This window comes from Dendrobates tinctorius, unplaced genomic scaffold (genome assembly GCF_039654945.1).
Source record: "Dendrobates tinctorius isolate UK_male_01 unplaced genomic scaffold, ASM3965494v1 ptg000032l, whole genome shotgun sequence".
In the NCBI taxonomy this organism is placed as follows: Eukaryota; Metazoa; Chordata; class Amphibia; order Anura; family Dendrobatidae; genus Dendrobates; species Dendrobates tinctorius.
In genome coordinates, this window is record NW_027361700.1 from 21,263,460 (window position 1) to 21,283,480 (window position 20,021).

Consider the following 20,021-nt stretch of genomic DNA (forward strand, 5'->3'; position numbering starts at 1 on the left):
TTGGAGTGCTCCGGGCCTGCCAGATAACAGCTGTTGCGATGTCGATGTCTGCTGTGGATGCTCCTCATCTGAGCTATTGGAAGCAGCACCCTCTTCCCCCAATGGATGCCAATCTGGGTCAACAACTGGGTCATCCATCACCTCCTCTTCTATGTCATGTGCACCTTCCTCTGTGTCACCGTGTATGGTGGTATAGTGTGCGGGAAGGGGCACCTGAGTCTCATCAGGGTCAGAATCTGGCTCTGTACACTGCGAGGACAATGTAGTGCTCTGAGTGAATGTACCAGCAGAATCATCCATCAGCGGCTGTGCATCAGTGCACTCCATGTCAGATTCATCTTGGCCTGGGTAATTCACCATTTCACTTGATAATCCAGGCATGGTATGTGAAAACAGCTCCATGGAGTAATCAGTAGTATGGCCTGCGTCATCCTTCAATCTTGGTTGGGGTGAAGGACACAAGGAAAGGTGTGGTTCATGAACATGAGCCTCCAATGACGACTCAGTGCTTTTACTTTTTACAACAACTGAAGAAGAGGAGGCGATAGAGCTGGAGGCTGAGTCAGCAATGTAAGACAAAACTTTTTCCTGATGCTCTGGCTTTAAAAGCGGTTTGCCAACTCCTAGAAAACTAAGCGTTCGAGGCCTTATGTAGCCAGACGATGACGCAGGGTCAGCACCTCCTGCATTCGGTCCTATTTTGCTCTTGCCACTACCATCAGATCCACCACCAACACCATCATTACCAGCTGCCAACCCCCGCCCAATTCCACGGCCTCTTCCACCAGCCTTCCTCATTTTTGGTAGAAATGTAGACAAAATCCAACAAACTATATAGTAATGTAAAACAAGGTACAAGGTGTCTATAGGACAGGGGAGATTTTGAATTTCTGCAGACACTTGTGGACACTGGACACTTTTGGATTGTGTGAGGCCCACTGATATCTGAGCGCTATGTGACAGGCTCAATGGCACAGCTGTGACCAAAGTGACTAGAGGATAAGGGAGATTTTGAATCTCTGCACACACTTTTGGACACTGGACACTTTTGGATTGTGTGAGGCCCAATGAATATCTGAGCGCTATGTGACAGGCTCGATGGCACAGCTGTGACAAAAGTGACTAGAGGATAAGGGAGATTTTGAATCTCTGCACACACTTTTGGACACTGGATGGACACTTTTGGATTGTGTGATGCCCACTGATATCTGAGCGCTATGTGACAGGCTCGATGGCACAGCTGTGACCAAAGTGACTAGAGGATAAGGGAGATTTTGAATCTCTGCACACACTTTTGGACACTGGACACTTTTGGATTGTGTGAGGCCCACTGATATCTGAGCGCTATGTGACAGGCTCGATGGCACAGCTGTGACCAAAGTGACTAGAGGATAAGGGAGATTTTGAATCTCTGCACACACTTTTGGACACTGGATGGACACTTTTGGATTGTGTGAGGCCCACTGATATCTGAGCGCTATGTGACAGGCTCGATGGCACACCTGTGACAAAAGTGACTAGAGGATAAGGGAGATTGGATTGCTTTTAAAAAAGCAGTTTGCGGAGCAGTGGGTAAACAGCAATGCAGGAATGTCAGGAAGCCTTAGAAGGCAGCCCAACAACCAACACCACTGATACACCACTATATAGCCTCCCCTTGCACTGCACACACAGTGACTGGTGTGTTGTGCAGGCCAAATCGCTAGCAGCAGAAGCAGTTTTTTTGTCTTCTTCCCTGCCTAACGCTCTCCCTACAGAATCAGCAGCAACCTCTCCCTATACTAAGATCGGCAGAAGTAAGATGGCGGTCGGCGTGCACGCCCTTTTATACCCCCTGTGACGCCCACCAAAGCAAGCCAATCACTTGCATGCCCTTCTGAAAGATGGTGGTGACCCGTGCCTATGTCATCACGTTGCCCACAGTGTCCGTGGATCCTGATTGGCTGAAAAAGAGCACAAAACAAACTTTTGAAACGCGACTTTGGCGCGTAAGTCGCCGACCTCGTGGCCGACCTCATCCTAGGGTCGGGTTTCGTTTCATGAAACCCGACTTTGCCAAAAGTCGGCGACTTTTGAATTTTTTCGACACGTTTCGCTCAACTCTAGGCGTCACATATTATTCACCTATAAACGTTATTCACCCCTTTGCATGGACACCCAGAGCCACAGAACGGGTCATCACCACCAACGTGACACATCACTCTGAGACACCGGCCCGGTACCGATTAACCCCATAGCCCTGGCTGACCACCCACACTCCATGTCAGATTCATCTTGGACTGGGGAATTCACGATTTGTCTTGATAACCCAGGCATGGTATGATAGAAAGAGCTACATGGACTAATGTGAAGTGTGGCCTGCTGCATCATTCACTTTTGGTGGGGGTGAAGGACACAAGGAAAGGGGTTCTTCCTGACCAGGAGCCAGCACTTGACGACTTAGTGCTTCCATTTTTTTGAAACTTCAGAAGAGGAGGGCATATTTGCTGGAGTCTGTTTCGGCAATGTAAGCCAAAACCAGTTCCTGATGCTCCGGCTTTAAAAGCGGTTAACCTACTTCCAGAAAAGGTAGCCTTCCAGATGTTCCGGAGCCAGACCATGACGCAGGCTCAACATTTCCTGCCTTAGCTGCTATTGTGCTTTTGCCACTACCAGCAGATGCACCACCACCATCAGCACCAACTGGCCCCCCCATGCCCATGTCCACGGCCTCTTCCACCAAACTTCAAAATGTTGCAGAACATGAACCCAAAATAACATCAGATATATGGTACTGTATCAGAAGTGTACAGCTCTATACAGTCAAAGGATGATTATCAATCTCCCTATATATACCATCAGTCACACAGAGACGCTCACAGGCTCAGTATGGATTAGACAAGAATATAAAAAGCAGAAAAAGTGTACAGTATCATCAGATAGCAGGTATATATAGTATAGTTTAAGCATTCTAAATCTCCGTAGATATTTCAGGAGGCAGACACAGACGCTCTCAGGCTCAGTATGGATTACAACACAATATAAAAAGCCGTAAAACGGTAATGGATCTGAAGAGTACAGCTATACACAGTGTAGGGGTCATTGTTGTCAATCTCAGTATTTATTTCCACAGTCAGAAAATAACTCTCACTTGGTCAGTTTGGATTAGATCAGAATATAAAAAGCAGTAAATGGGTAATGTATCACAAGTGTAGAGCTGTATACACTAGTGTTGGGGTAATTTTTAAATGTACATCTAAATTGCAGGATGGATCTGTCAGGAACACCGCACTGTACTTGCTCACTGAGCCAGTGCGCGTGTTCTGAGTGTCAGGATCCTGTCAGCGCCGGCGTGCAGCCTCCGCTGAGCAGGTACTCACCCGCACTGTAGGGGTACCGGGGTCAGGTACAGCCAGAAAGTACCGATGCACAGGACCTGTGGATGCTGAAGTTTAGCAAGCAGACACGGGACCTACAGTCATGTGACTGCAAGGGGGCAGGGCTTAGCGTCCTGCTTAGTGAGATGGAAAGACACTATACAGAATTACTCAGAGTCAGGCAAAATGGGGTTCATACACAGAGATGGCCGTAACTTACCAAGGATGAGACAGAGCGGATAGTCAGGGCCAAGCAGCAGTCAAAACCAAACAGACATAGAAGGTACCAAGCAGAATCCAAAGCAATATCCAGAGAACAGACCGAGTCATACACAGATTATCAAGCAACCAGAACATAGCAAAAACACACTCAGGGGTCACCACACTATGCCAAGGGCAAGAGTATAACTGACAGGGATGGGAGCATCCTGAGGCTATAAGAAGCCTCTCCCAGAACCAGGGAGAGGCTACAATCATAGCCCCAGGTGTGCAGGTAAGCCTGCACTGGGATCACAACCTTTAACCCCAGAAATGCCAGTCATCAGCACTGGTTCCAGACATTAACCCCACGTGTGCGAGTCAAACCCGCACTGAGATCATGACAGTACCCCCCTCTCAACGGGGGGCCTCTGGACCCCCAGGCTTGCCCGGGTACTTAGCATGGAAAGCCCGCACCAGGCGATCAGCATGCATCAACCGGGCCGGTACCCAGGACCTGTTTTCCGGTCCATACCCCTTCCAATGAACCAGGTACTGTACCGACCGCCGTACCAACCTGGAATCTACGATATGACCAACCTCGTACTCCACCTGCCCCTCGACCAAAACAGGAGAAGCAGCAGACTAGGAGTCTCCCCGGACTGCTTCAAAAGGTTTCAGTAGAGATTTGTGGAAGACGTTAGGGATCTTGAAAGAGGGTGGAAGGCACAGCCTATACGCCACTGGATTGATTTTTTCCACAATCTTGTATGGGCCAATGAATTTGGGCCCCAACTTGGCTGAAGGAACCTTCAACTTAATATTTCGAGTGGAGAGCCAAACCTTATCTCCCACCTGAAACATGGGCCCTAGTGTTCGTTTCCTGTCCGCGAAAAACTTATACCTGCCCTGAGACCTAGATATACTCCGCTGAACTTCTGCCCAACGTATTCTGTAATCGCTGAACAGAGCCCTCAGCCTCGGGACACCCTGAGTCCAGACGAGAAAACTCACCAAAATGAGGACTGAACCCATAATTGATCAAAAAAGGAGTCATACCCGTGGATTGACTCACCCGACTATTGAAGGCAAATTCAGCCAACAGCAGTGCATCACTCCAGTCATTCTGTCTAGCAGAGGTTAGACACCTGAGGATCTGTTCCAGGGACTGGTTAGTGTGCTCCGTCTGACCATTGCTCTCAGGATGGTATGCAGACAAAAAGGACAGAGATATCCCTAATTTTTTCAGAAAGCATGCCAAAATTTAGCCACAAACTGCACACCACGATCAGACACCACATTCGGGGGTACCCCATGCAACCGGATCGCATGCTGCACAAACAACCTGGACAACGTCTCAGCTGACGGTAGTGCGGACAGTGGTACAAAATGAGCCTGCTTAGAAAACCTGTCCACCACTACCCATACCACTGTATTACCCTTAGATGGAGGGAGATTGGTAACAAAATCCATGGATAAGTGAGTCCATGGTCTTTCGGGCACTGCCAAGGGCATCAGCTCCCTTGCCGGCCGGCTATGAGAGCTTTTAGAATGAGCATAGACCCCACAACCAGCAATGAATTTTTTTATGTCCGAACCAAGGGTAGGCCACCAAAAGATCCTAGCCACCGCCAGACGTGTGGCTGAAATACCAGGGTGAGCACTCAGCTTGGATTCATGGAACTCCTGCAAGAGTTTCAGGTGAAGTTGCTCTGGGACAAACAACTTCCCCTCCGGCTTGGCCGCCGGGGCCCGCGACTAGGCCCCCTGAATCTCCCGTTCCATTTCAGATGAGACCTCTGCTATCACAACCCCAGGGTGAAGAATGGAGGACGGTGGCTCAGGGAGCGACACCGGCTGAAAACTGCGCGATAAGGCGTCAGCCTTGACATTCTTAGACCCTGGACGAAATGTAATCGTAAACTGAAAACGGGAAAAAAAAGTGACCAACGGGCCTGTCTGGGCGTTAGTCTTTTAGCAGACTCAATGTATGACAAATTTTTGTGATCCGTGATCACCGTAACCGGGTGACTGGCCCCCTCCAAAAAGTGCCTCCATTCTTCAAACGCTAATTTGACCGCAAGAAGCTCTCTATTGCCTACATCATAATTTCTTTCTGCAGCAGAGAACTTCTTGGAAAAGAAAGAACATGGCCTGAGGTTGGTTAGAGTGGCAGGCCCTTGGGACAATACCGCCCCCACCCCCACCTCAGAGGCATCCACTTCCACGACGAATGGTTTGGACAGATCTGGCTGTACTAACACAGGAGCAGACATAAAGCTTCTTTTCAGGGTCGCAAAGGCCTCTTTTGCGAGCGAGGACCAGTTTCTCACATCCGCACCTTTACAAGTAAGATCTGTGAGTGGTTTGACCACCTGTGAAAACCCCCGAATAAATTTGCGGTAATAATTGGCGAACCCCAAGAAGCGCTGAAGACCCTTAAGGTCTCGGGGTTGCACCCAATCCGCAATGGCCTGCACCTTCTTGGGGTCCATGCGAAAACCCTCACAGGACACAATTAATCCCAAAGAAGACAATTCTTGAACAAAAAACACACATTTCTCCAATTTGGCATACAGATGATTTTCCCTCAGTCTTTGGAGAACGGTCCGTACATGATTCAGATGAGATTGACTGTCGTGTGAGTATATCAGAATATCGTCTAAGTAAATGACAACAAAACGACCAATGAGATCCGAGAATACCACGTTGATGAAATTCTGAAATATGGCTGGGGCATTGGTAAGACCAAACGGCATGACTAAATTTTCAAACAGTCCCTCGGTCGTGAGGAACGCGGTTTTCCATTCATCCCCCTCCCGGACCCTTATCAAATTATATGCCCCCCGAAGATCCAGTTTGGAGAACCATTTTGCCCTTGAAAGTTGGTTACACAAATGGGGAATCAAGGGAAGGGGGTACGTATTTCGTACAGTAATCTTGTTCAGCTCACGAAAATCGAGGCAGGGACGTAAACCACCATCTTTTTTCTTAACAAAAAAAAACCCTGCCGCCACAGGTGAGACTGAGGGACGTATGTGTCCTTTGCGAAGACTCTGAGCAATGTAATCTTTCATGGTCAAGCGCTCAGGGCCAGATAAATTAAACAGATGGGCTTTAGGCAATTTACCCCCGGGACTAACTCAATAGCGCAGTCAAAGGGTCTATGTGGCGGCAACGTCTCAGCTTCGCTTTCAGAGAACACATCTTCGAATTCTTTCAGGTACTCCGGAATACCTTCCAGCTCGACAGATGACACAGATACAGATTTAACAGGTTCAACCAATAGTGCAGACTTATCACATAACATCGAATCATTAAACCCCCAATGAACAATCTCCCCCGTTTTCCAGTTAATGACTGGGTTATGGCGTTGTAACCAGGGCATGCCCAACACCAATCCTGCTGGTAGATTGTCCAGAACCAAACAACTTAATTTTTCCACATGGGTATCGCCCACTTTGAGTGAAAACAAGTCAGACATAAAGAGAATTCCCTCTTTAGTGAGGGGGAGGAGTCAATGGCCACCACTTTGATCGGAACCTTAAGTCTAACTGTCCCTATCTTACAGCGTGTGACCAATTGGGAGTGAATGGGATTGATGGATGATCCGCAGTCCACGAAAGCTGTAGAGGGAAAACAACAATCGTCCACTAACAGTTCCACGTGAAGCAACACCTTAGAAAACGAGGAAAAGGGTACCTGAGGGTCTGAGTAGTCTCCCCGCTGACTACCCAGACCTAGTCGTTTCCCGTCGACCGGGTTGAGGATGGACAATCAGGACACTCCCTTTTCCAGTGTCCCATTTTACCACAGTAGAAGCATAACTGCTTTTCTCTACGGCATTGTCTCTCCTTTTCCTTTAGGGAGAGAGCCCCTACGTCCATGGGTACAGAAACAGTCTCTTTTCCACTAGGGAACAATGGAGTCTCCGCCTGCATCACCCCCCTGGCCCGCAGCCTGCGGTCCATCCGGACGGCCTGGGTCATGGCGTCCTCGAGAGAGTTAGGTGGGGGATGTAATGCCAAGGCATCCTGTAACCGCTCGGACAAGCCTCTGCGAAAGAGTCCTCGGAGTGCGGCATCGTCCCAAGAGACCTCTGTGGCCCAGCGGCAGAATTCTGTGCAAAACCACTCAGCCGAGTGTTTCCCCTGACAGACACTCATCACCATGTCCTCTGCCAATCGCACTCGGTCCGGCTCATCATATATGTGCCCGAGGGCCTCAAAAAACGCATTCACAGACACTCTCTCAGGGGCAATGGGAGGAAGGGAGAAAGCCCAAGCTTGTGGGGACCCTCTTAACAGAGACATAATGACCCCTACCTTCTGACTTTCGTCCCCAGAGGAACGTGGCCTCAAACTAAAGAAGAGTTTGCACCCCTCCATGAAGACCCTGAACTACTTTTTGTTCCCAGAAAAAAAATCAGGCAGTTTAATAGGTGGTTCTGGGGACACCAAAACAACATCACTCGCCCCAGCCCCCAGAGACCCAGCAGTTAAAGCCCCCCGCACTGTCTCAGAAACCTGCTGCTGAGAACGAGCCAGAGCTTGCTGCTCCAGAGATAAACCCTGAAACATCTGACTCAGATTTTTCATTTGCTCAGCAAGAGATTGTATGGGATCCATATTTCCCAGCAGAAGGAAAAAAAAAAACAACTGAATGGTCAGTTATAATGTCAGGAACACCGCACTGTACTTGCTCACTGAGCCAGTGCGCGTGTCCTGAGTGTCAGGATCCTGTCAGTGCCGGCGTGCAGCCTCTGCTGAGCAGGGACTCACCCGCACTGTAGGGGTACCAGGGTCAGGTACAGCCAGAAAGTACCGATGCACAGGCCCTGTGGATGCTGAAGTTTAGCAAGCAGACACGGGACCTAAGGTCATGTGACTGCAAGGGGGCGGGGCTTAGCGTCCTGCTTAGTGAGATGGAAAGACACTATACAGAATTACTCAGAGTCAGGCAAAACGGGGTTCATACACAGAGATAGCCGTAACGTACCAAGGATGAGACAGAGCGGATAGTCAGGGCCAAGCAGCAGTCAAAACCAAACAGACATAGAAGGTACCAAGCAGAATCCAAAGCAATATCCAGAGAACAGACCGAGTCATACACAGATTATCAAGCAACCAGAACACAGCAAAAACACAATCAGGGGTCGCCACACTATGCCAAGGGCAAGAGTATAACTGACAGGGATGGGAGCATCCTGAGGCTATAAGAAGCCTCTCCCAGAACCAGGGAGAGGCCACAATCATAGCCCCAGGTGTGCAGGTAAGCCTGCACCGGGATCACAACCTTTAACCCCTTTAACCCCAGAAATGCCAGTCATCAGCACTGGTTCCAGACATTAACCCCACTGGTGGCGTTATTCCCACAAACCTCAGAACAGCGTCCATGAAGGCAAGGTGTTTGATTTCCGGGGGCAGTATGGTTGCAAAGCTGAACCTTCAAGGAATATCTAGAAGGGCACCACCAGGAGTGGAGCCTGCAGCTTAATTCGACTCCACCCGGGAAACCTCAACCATGCCAGCTACAGAAAAGATTGACATATTGCAAGCTTTGTTGATTCTGTGGGTGGTGGTGGATGTCCGTTTTTAGTTATGCTAGCGATTTGTCAGCTTATTTTCGTTAACGAACGAGACTCCGGCATGCCCCCGCGGTATGCGTCAAGCTTACTAGAGGGACACGCGAGGCTCTGGCACGCGAGATCGATCAATAACAGGTCTGTCATGCCCTTACATGTCCGGGGCTGCGTGCGCGCTACACTGAAAGGTCCAGCGTTTGTCGCTTACAGGTGCAGATAACCTGCTGAACCCTGTTAGTGATGGGGATCTGGGATTACAATTCTTCCCCGCGAACGAGGATTTCCCAGTAAGTGCAGGTCAACCGGAATTCCGGATTTAGGCCTAACCGGCATTCCAGAAAGAATGTGAAAAAAGTAAGTGTCCAAACCACAGGTGCTGTAGCTTGCTTAACAGCTGGGCTCCTACGCTGAGTAGCACACAGTTCTTACGTAAACAGGCGGCATAGCTTGGTTCACTGGTGGGCTCCTCTGCTGAGTAGCAGACAGTGCTATAAGGCCTAAAAGGATTTTCTGGACAAGATGCGGTAAAAAATAATTAGAAACACACACGGTGTAGCTCCTTGACAGGTGTACTACACCGCTTGCTACCACACACTGCTACTATGCCATGAAACAGTCTATTAACATTGAAAACCATTATTAATGTGAAAATGAAGTTACACTTTTGGTGAACGAACCGTTCTCGAACGGAACCTCGAACAGCCGAATTTTAAGCAAAGTGTTTGAGTTCGACGAACGGCTCGAACACCGCCCAAAACAGCTGGAATTTTAACTTGGCTAACAGGTCGACTCGAACACTGCTCATCTCTAATCAGGAGGCAGACTCAGATGTTCTCAGGCCCAGTATGGATTCGACAAGACTGTAGAAAGTTGAGAAAGGCTACAGTATCACTGGATAGCATGTATATATAGCATAGTTTAAACATTAAAAATCTGCGTGTATTTTTCTGGAGTCCGACAAAGACACTCACAGCCTCAGTATGGATTAGACAAGAATCTAAAAAGTAGAAAAAGGGTTATGTATTCGAAGTGTACACCAGTTTACACTGTTGGGGTATTTTTCAGTCTTCATATATATTTCAGTCTCAGAAAGACAGTCCAGACTCTCCGCAAGAGGAAACGAGATGGATACAAGTACAGACGGAAAGTCGACTGATTGCAGAAATTTTGGAATTACTAATCATGGTAAAAACTCCCGGGAGAATTCTCAGAAGCGATGCTGACCCTCAATTACTTTGTCTGTGGAGACAGCGAAAACAGTTCTTGTGAAGAAAGGTTTGCTGTATCGCAGTACCGTGGAACCCATCACCGTTACTCATCTCCATCAAACTGTGATCACAGTGACAGATATAGACATTGTCCTCACTGCCTATCATGATTTGTCAGGTAACTTTGGAGTGCAAAAGACACAAGCCACAGACTGTAGGCAATTCTATTGGATTGGCATGAGAGGACACATTTAAAAATGTGGGCAGGAATGTCACACGTCTGTGAGTCGGAAAGCTGATGATAAACCACCATTGCATCTCATTGTGAGTCGACGACCATAACAAATGGAAGCCATTGATCATCTGAAGATAGAGCCCAGCAGGACAGGACATAGCAACGTCTTACCCATCATCTATCATTTCACCAAATTTGTATTGGCAGTCCCAGTGAAGTATTTAACAGGCCAGACTACACAGTGGTGGAGCAGGGAGAGGTAAGTATTGCAAATGCTGGTGCCCTGAGCAAGCAGGGGGGGCCCACTAGTGGGCGGCGGTACTAGCACAGGGCCCCTCATAGTACGCCGGTGTGTCTGACGGCGGGTGTGCCAGGTGGTGACCCCGGCCCTGTGGGGGGAGGCAGCCCAGTTAGGGAGGTGGAAAAAATGGCATACGTTGATGCTGGACATTCAGCAGCTGCAAATGGAGTAATTGGAGAAGTCCGCGGAAGAGGAGGACAAAAGCAAGCCATTTTTCTGGCAACCTACGTGTCAGCAGGGGAGGGTGGGACAAAATCCTTTGAAACCCATGCATGGTTCATTTTAATGAAGGTTAGATCATCAACATTTTGGGTCGACAGACGGGTCCCTTTTTCTGTCAGGATTGATCCAGCAGCACTGAAGACTCTATCCGATAGCACATTAGCAGCAGGGCAAGCGAGCTCCTGTAAAGCATACTGTGCCAATTCAGGCCAGGTGTCAAGTTTACTGGCCCAATAGTCAAAGGGGAATGACCGGTTAGGGAGAACATCGATATGGGAGGAGAAGTAGTGAGATTCAAATTCTCACCAATACTATATACACCCTCCACCTTGTCATACACCATCCAATTTCAGCCTGTTACATTGAGGTATAATCTCTACTCGGCCTGAGACAATAGTTCAGCGTCCTCAAATCTCTAGTGAGATTCAAATTCTCACCAATACTACATACACCCTCCACCTTGTCATACACCATCCAATTTCAGCCTGTTACATTGAGGTGTAATCTCTACTGGGCCTGAGACAATAGTTCTGCGTCCTCAAATCTATAGTGAGATTCAAATTCTCACCAATAGTAGATACACCTTCTACCTTGTTTTACAGTACCATATAGCTGGTGTTATTTTTGGTACATTTTCACAAAAATGAGGAAGTATGGTGGAAGACGCCATGGAAGTGGGCGGGGGTTGCCAGCTGGTCCTGATGGTGGTGGTGGTGTTGCATATGTTGGTAGTGGCAAAAGCACAATAGCAGATAAGGCAGGAGGTGTTGATCCTGCATCATGGTCTGGCTCCGGAACGCCTGGAAGGCTACCTTTTCTGGGAGTAGATTAACCGCTTTTAAAGCTGGAGCATCAGGAACTGGTTTTGGCTTACATTGCCGAAACAGACTCCAGCAAATATGCCCTCCTCTTCTGAAGTTTCATAAAATGCAAGCACTGAGTCGTCAAGTGCTGGCTCCTGGTCAGGAAGAACCCCTTTCCTTGTGTCCTTCACCCCCACCAAAAGTGAATGATGCAGCAGGCCACACTTCACATTAGTCCATGTAGCTCTTTCTATCATACCATGCCTGGGTTATCAAGTCAAATAGTGATTTCCACAGTCCAAGATGAATTTGACATGGAGTGTGGGTGGCCAGCCAGGGCAATGGGGTTAATCGGTACCGGGCCGGTGTCTCAGAGGGATGTGTCACATTGGTGGTGATGACCCGTTCCGTGGCCCTGGGCGTCCATGCAGTGGGGTGAATAACGTTTATAGGTGAATGATACGTGACGCCACCTGTGGTTTCTGATCAGATTGACCCGCGCTGCAGTGTCGCTTCTCTGGGACAGATATTGTGGTGCAGCTAAGATGTAGAAGCCCTGCACAGGTAGGGCCGTAGTCACACAGCAGATGAAAGAGTTGGTAGATGGTGTGCAGTGCAGGATGTAGCAGAGCCGTGCTCCAGGCGCAGGAGAAAGATGACAGACACAGTCGTGCAGTTCCTTTACCTGTACTTGGTAAGTGTCGTCCAGGACCCAGAGTACAGATGGAGAAGGAGTTGGTCAGCCTGGAAGCAAATTTGGAATTCTCTCTCTGCAGATAGGTAGTGTGGCCTCCGTTCTAGCGCTTATCTGAGGTACTCGCAGTACTGAGTTCACTGAAGTTCCCCCTGTTGACTCTCTTTTGGAACTTTCTCGTATGGCAGGCAGCCATAGCCTTTTCCTTCTGGCTCACACACGTCGCTGCTGGGGCCTCCGAGCTTAAGTTGGGAGCAGAGCATTTACAGCTGCTACTTCCTCCGGTTTCTGCTGCAGGACCGTCAGTGTCCCTACAAACTCGAAGACCGGAATCCCGACCATGCACTCCAGCTAGGAGTGAGCCTTAACTCTGCTCATCCTCCAGCTCCCCTTCTCACATCCACACACTTCCCCTTCCCTTCACAGACTTCCCACCCCACCCGCCGTCAGACACACCGCCATACTATGAGGGGCCCTGTGCCAGTGCCATCGCCAATGAGTGGGCCCCCCCCCCCGCTTGCTCAGGATCACAGCACTTGCAAAGTTGAAATACTTACCTCTCCCTGCTCCACCGCCGTGACGTCTTCCGCGTTTCCTGACAGTGACATTCTGGTCAGAGAGCGCTATGACATCACGTCTGTACGCCCTCTGCCTAAACAGTCCAAGTGCAGTGAGATGGAAGATGTGGACGACGAGGAGTCCAGACTAGTTCAGGGATTCCCTAGCGAGGAGACTTATTTAATTGTTTTCAATGTTGGGACAGCTATTTTTGGGGAGCACTATACTCTGGAGAATGATATATGAGGCCCAGCTTACACTGGAGCATTCCAAAGGTGGACATGAGACACTGGAGCAGCATTTACAGGGCCCATTATGTACTGGAGCATTAGAAATGAGGCCCATTATACATGGAGCATTATTTGGGCCCATAACAGAGTGGAGCTTCATCCATGGGAACCAACATATACTGTAGCATTATGTGGAGCTCATCATATACTGTTTCAAACATTATATGGGACCAATGATTCTGTATGGAGAAATATATGGGCCTCATTACTCTGTATAGTGCACTATGCGGTGGCCATAATACTGTATGGAGTAATATACTGTCCGTTTTTGGAGCTATTGGAAAATTTAAAATGGATATCAGTCATGTGATGTAAGAAGTGAAGTATTTTTCATTGTACTATACCACTATTTCTCTGCCGTATCAGAGGATCATGAATTGTGGCATGTGTTAAAGGAGCCGACACTCTTTGACCCAGGGCCCACGAAAATTTGGAGCCAGCCCTACCCCCCCACTACTTTAGCCAAATAACCCCCAGTTTTCAATGTCTAACTATTATTATAAAGTAAATTAAGGTTGACAAGCTTAAGTAATAAGAATTGATGTTTTTGGCATTAAAATGGGCACTGTAGGTGTGTTTCCTGTCCTCCACTCCCTGCCGACCTTGGTTCCCCATTGACTTGCATTGGGTTTCGGCCTTCGACTTTTCACGATAATCGGCCGATTTCGTTTGACCCGAAAAAAGACAAAGTCGCTCATCTCTAGCTGCAACCTCTCCCTAATGCTAAGATCGGCAGAAGTAAGATGGCGGTCGGTGTGCACGCCCTTTTATAGCCCCTGTGACGCCACACAAAGCCAGCCAATCACTTGCATGCCCTTCTGAAAGATAGTGGTGACCGATGCCTATGTCATCGCGTTGCCCACAGTGTGCGGCCTCCATCATTGGCTGAAAAAGGGCGCTGGAAGCATCTTTTGAAACGCGACTTTGGCGCTCTGGTCGCCGACCTCGTGGCTGACCTCACGCTATGGTCAGGTTTCGTTTCATGAAACCCGACTTCAGCGAAAGTCGCCGACTTTTGAATATGGCCGACCCGTTTCGCTCAACTCTTTAGGTTACTATTATAGTGCATTTCACCTTTTATATAGATCATGAGCCAGTTTAATTAAAACTGGCATAGTGCACGCTAGTCATAATGAACGGACCACTGGAGTGAGATGTGCCTAATCCATTTGGCTTTGCATGCCACTTAATTAACTCCTTGTATCTTACATGTGACCTGCGCTTCCACAAAAGATGTACTCCAGTCAGGGACTAAAGTACTAAAGTGGTGTAATTTATCATGAACTCAATGGACGGCATTCAAGTTGCTCCACGCCCGTTCCCGGCTCTGTCCATTTTGACCAAGTTGGCTAGGTCTGGTGTAAAAACACCAAAAGTCACTAAATTATTGCACAACTTCTTGATGCAAAAAAAGTAGCAATTTTTTAAAGTGAATCTCTCAGCAGGATTTCACCCCCAAACTATTCGTATGTGCATGTAGCTCTTTCCAATACAAGTCCAACAATACCTTTACCTAGACAGTCTGTTCCTCCATTACTGAGAAGTCAGCGTTTGAATTGATATACAAATGTGGCTGAAGATCTGATACCTTTGTCACTCCAGTTCTATTCCCTGCCCAGCGCTGCCTCCTCCTGCTTGAGTGGCAGTCTCTAGGCTGTGTGACTTCATGCAAAGGTGTTGTCAGTAGAGTTGAGCGATACCGTCCGATACTTCAAAGTATCGGATCGGAATGGATCGGCCAATCTTAAAAAAAAGTATCGGTATCGCCGATTCCGATACCGGAAGTCCCATTCAAGTCTATGGGACTTCCGGTATCGGAATAAGAAAAACCCTGTTTTTGCCTTGTACAGCCTCTCTGGGGTCTGTACGGGCCTTTCGGGGGGCTGTGCCGGCCTGCCAGGGGGTCTGTGCAGGCTCCGGTGGTCTGTGCCGGCCTGCCGGGGGGCTGTGCCGGCCTGCCGGTGGTCTGTGCAGGCTCCGGTGGGCTGTGCCGGCCTGCCGGGGGGCTGTGCCGGCCTGCCGGTGGTCTGTGCAGTCTCCGGGGGGCTGTGCCGGCCTGCCGGGGGGCTGTGCCGGCCTGCCGGGGGGCTGTGCCGGCCTGCCGGGGGGCTGTGCAGGCTTCGGGGGTCTGTGCAGGCATCGTCCGATGGGACTACAAGTCCCATCGGGCGATGCCTGCTACCATGACAGTGATTGACACATTAGCCAATGATGGGACAGTAGTAGTCCCATCATCCGGCTAATGTGTTGAATGTAAAAAAAAAAAAAAAAAAAAATGACATGCTACATACATGCTACATACATACAACATGCATACTACATACATGCTACATTCATACTACATAAATACTACATGCAACATACATACTACATATATACTACATACATACTACATATATACTACATGCATGCTACATACATACTGCATGCTACATACATACTACATACATACTACATGCTACATACATACCACATATATACTACATACATACCACATACATACTACATACATACTACATGCATGCTACATGCTACATACATAACACATATATACTACATGCATGCTACATACATACTACATGCTACATACATACCACATACATACTACATGCATGCTACATACATACTGCATGCTACATACATACTACATACATACTACATGCTACATACATACCACATACATACTACATGCATGCTACATACATACTACATACTACATATATACTACATGCATGCTACATACATACTACATGCTACATACATACTACATATATACTACATGCATGCTACATACATACTACATGCTACATACATACTACATATATACTACATGCATGCTACATACATACTACATGCTACATACATACTACATATATACTACATGCATGCTACATACATACTACATGCTACATACATACTACATATATACTACATGCATACTACATACATACTACATACTACATATATACTACATGCATGCTACATACATACTACATGCTACATACATACTACATATATACTACATGCATACTACATACATACTACATGCTACATACATACTACATATATACTACATGCATGCTACATACATACTACATGCTACATGCATGCTACATACATACTACATACATACTACATATATACTACATACATACTACATATATACTACATACATACTACATGCATGCTACATACATACTACATGCTACATACCACATACATACTACATATATACTACATGCATGCTACATACATACATACTACATACATACTACATGCTACATACATATCACATATATACTACATACATACAATACATTCATACAATACATACATAGACATACAGTACATATAACATAGAGTAACATACTTACCAATACTTGTCACATTGTTCCCCGAAGCCATTGTCTTTTCCGGAATAAATATTAACATAACAAACCACAAAAATACTCACCCACGATCCGAAGCAGTCCACGAGTGTGTCCCACGACGATCTTGGGTAGAGAACTGCAGCATCAGCTGATGCTGCCGTTCTCTACGGGCTGCAGGAATCCAATGACGGAAGGTAGGTATCCTTCCGCACTGTATTCCTCCGCCACTTAAAAAAAAAAAAAAGTCCCTAGTCTCACTTTATGCCATTGCTGTGTGGGAATTTCCCACGCAGCAATGGCATAAAGTGAGACTAGGGACTTTTTTTTTTTAAGTGGCGGAGGAATACAGTGCGGAAGGATACCTACCTTCCGTCATTGGATTCCTGCAGCCCGTAGAGAACGGCAGCATCATCTGATGCTGCAGTTCTCTACCCAAGATCGTCGTGGGACACACTCGTGGACTGCTTCGGATCGTGGGTGAGTATTTTTGTGGTTTGTTATGTTAATATTTATTCCGGAAAAGACAATGGCTTCGGGGAACAATGTGACAAGTATTGGTAAGTATGTTACTCTATGTTATATGTACTGTATGTCTATGTATGTATTGTATGAATGTATTGTATGTATGTAGTATATATGTGGTATGTATGTAGTATGTATGTAGCATGCATGTAGCATGCAGTATGTATGTAGCATGCATGTAGTATATATGTAGTATGTATGTAGCATGCATGTAGTATATATGTAGTATGTATGTAGCATGCATGTAGTATATATGTAGTATGTATGTAGCATGTAGTATGTATGTAGTATGTATGTGGTATGTATGTAGCATGTATGTAGCATGCATGTAGTATATATGTAGTATGTATGTAGCATGTATGTGGTATGCATGTAGCATGTATGTGGTATGTATGTGGTATGCATGTAGCATGCATGTAGTATGTATGTAGCATGCATGTAGCATGCATGTAGTATGTATGTAGTATGTATGTAGTATGTATGTAGCATGCATGTAGTATGTATGTAGCATGCATGTAGTATGTATGTAGTATGTATGTAGTATATATGTATGTAGCATGTAGTATGTATGTAGCATGCATGTAGTATGTATGTAGTGTTTTTTTTTTTTTTTTGTTTTTTTTTAACATTTAACACATTAGCCGGATGATGGGACTACTACTGTCCCATCATTGGCTAATGTGTCAATCACTGTCATGGTAGCAGGCATCGCCAGATGGGACTTGTAGTCCCATCGGACGATGCTTGCACAGACCCCCGGACATCAGCACAGCCCCCCGGCAGGCCGGCACAGCCACCCGGCAGGCCGGTACAGACCCCCACAGGGTGCACAGACCACCGGCAGGCCGGCACAGCCCCCCGGCAGGCCGGTACAGACCCCCACAGGGTGCACAGACCACTGGCAGGCCGGCACAGCCCCCCGGCAGGCCGGTACTGACCCCGGGCAGTCCACACAGCCCCCCGGCAGGCCGGCAGAGACCCCCGGAAGGCCCGAAATGACGGCGCATCATGATGCGCACACACCGCGCATCATGATGACGTCAGGCTGTCAATCAACTTTGAACTTCCGATTCCGATGCCGAATTCCGATATTGAAAAAATATCGGAAGTCGGTATCGGAATTCCGATACAGCAAGTATCGGCCGATACCCGATACTTGCGGTATCGGAATGCTCAACACTAGTTGTCAGTCAAACAGGAGGTGGCAGCGGTGGAGAATAGAGGTGGAATGGTAGAGGCTTCAGATCTACAGATTCAGTGACATATCAATTCAATTACTGAATTCCTAGTAACACAGGAATGGTCTGGACATTTAAAGGAACTGCTGAATGTGTCTTTGAAACAGCTAAACGCACATATAAATAGTTTGGGGATGGGGGGTGAGATCCTGCTGAAAGATTCAGTTCAGGGTGTTTTACTCCAGAATTCTGTTTAAACACCTTAATGAATCAGACCCCAGTTGTCTAGCTTTATGTCCAAGAAAAATACACTCAGCGGTTCATCATTTGCATTTTTTTACCGTAACTTTCTTTTACTGTTTTGTGGTATTAATTGTTTGACGCCAAGTTCATCAAAATTGCACATCTGATTCATGAATTTAGTGCAAAGTAAAAAGAATGGTCTTCTCTCCATTCTTGAACTGGTTTTGTGACGTTTCGTGCCAAATGTTGCAAAAATTGTGCCAAAATGTTGGTATACTCACATATACACCAAGTTGGAATGGAAGTGATGTTTCTTCAGATTTTGAAACTTTGTAAAATGTCTCAATAGATGAATCAGGCTAAAAATTCTGAAATTACTAGACTGTATCCACAAAACAAAAAACAAAAAAACAGGCGAGCACATATAAAATGTATGTAAAAAAAATGGCGCAAATAGAATAATGAATTGATCCCAACAAAAAAGGCACAAAACCAGACAAAAGTTAATGATGAATCAGTGACATAGTGTAGAGTTTTAGAAGAAAATAATTCAGGAGAGAGCTGAAAATTTTGTTTCCATCTCATATCCAGAGGAGAATATGTTCTTGCTATCGATATTAATGCTGTCCTATATTTTCTCTCGTAGTATGCCTTATTCCCAGAGGACATGATTGCTGGTAATTTAGAAGCTCACAAAGGACTGTCTCACTCAGAGCTAATACAGGTGGGTAATTAAGAAGTAGAAACGAGGAGATTGACCTACTATGTCCAGGACATCTCAGATGCTTAAAATCTGGATTTTGCAGCTCTTCCTAATAGCGTGACAGTGTCCTGGACATTCTGTACAGTGACTGGACAGTTTAGAGAAGGCTGAAGCAAGCATCAGCCAGTTTAGGATTACAGAGACTTGACAACTCAAGCAAGCCTGGACTGCTAATGGAAAGAGACCCAAGATCACTTTATGTAACCTGGCTGAAACCTGATGATTATTCTCCCTGACAGAACTTCCTCAACTCAGGCAGCTGGCCCGAGATCCAAGGCTACTTACATATGAAGGAGAGTGGTCGAAAAGTATGGAAACGCTTCTTTTTTTTCCTTCGACGCTCCGGCCTCTATTACTCTTCAAAGGGGACATCCAAGGTAATTAAACTTTGCATCCATTGTATATAAAGTAATTACCGTAATTATAACATCTGGTGGTGTATAGTGAATAATATGGATACCATTACTTGGGGTGTTGATCGCCAACTTAACTGTA

At 46.8% G+C, this 20,021-nt stretch overlaps 1 protein-coding gene across 9 annotated transcripts in view; it reads left to right on the forward strand.

The window, feature by feature from the left end:
- The window catches only part of GRB7 (growth factor receptor bound protein 7), a 192,553-nt gene that overhangs the window by 137,327 nt on the left and 35,205 nt on the right, over nucleotides 1-20,021 (forward strand). For all 9 annotated transcript variants that reach the window (XM_073572584.1, XM_073572590.1, XM_073572587.1 and 6 more), the window contains 2 exons: nucleotides 19,410-19,487; nucleotides 19,766-19,903. In XM_073572584.1, the coding sequence (XP_073428685.1) occupies nucleotides 19,410-19,487; nucleotides 19,766-19,903 (216 nt within the window). The remainder of the gene's footprint in view (nucleotides 1-19,409; nucleotides 19,488-19,765; nucleotides 19,904-20,021) is intronic.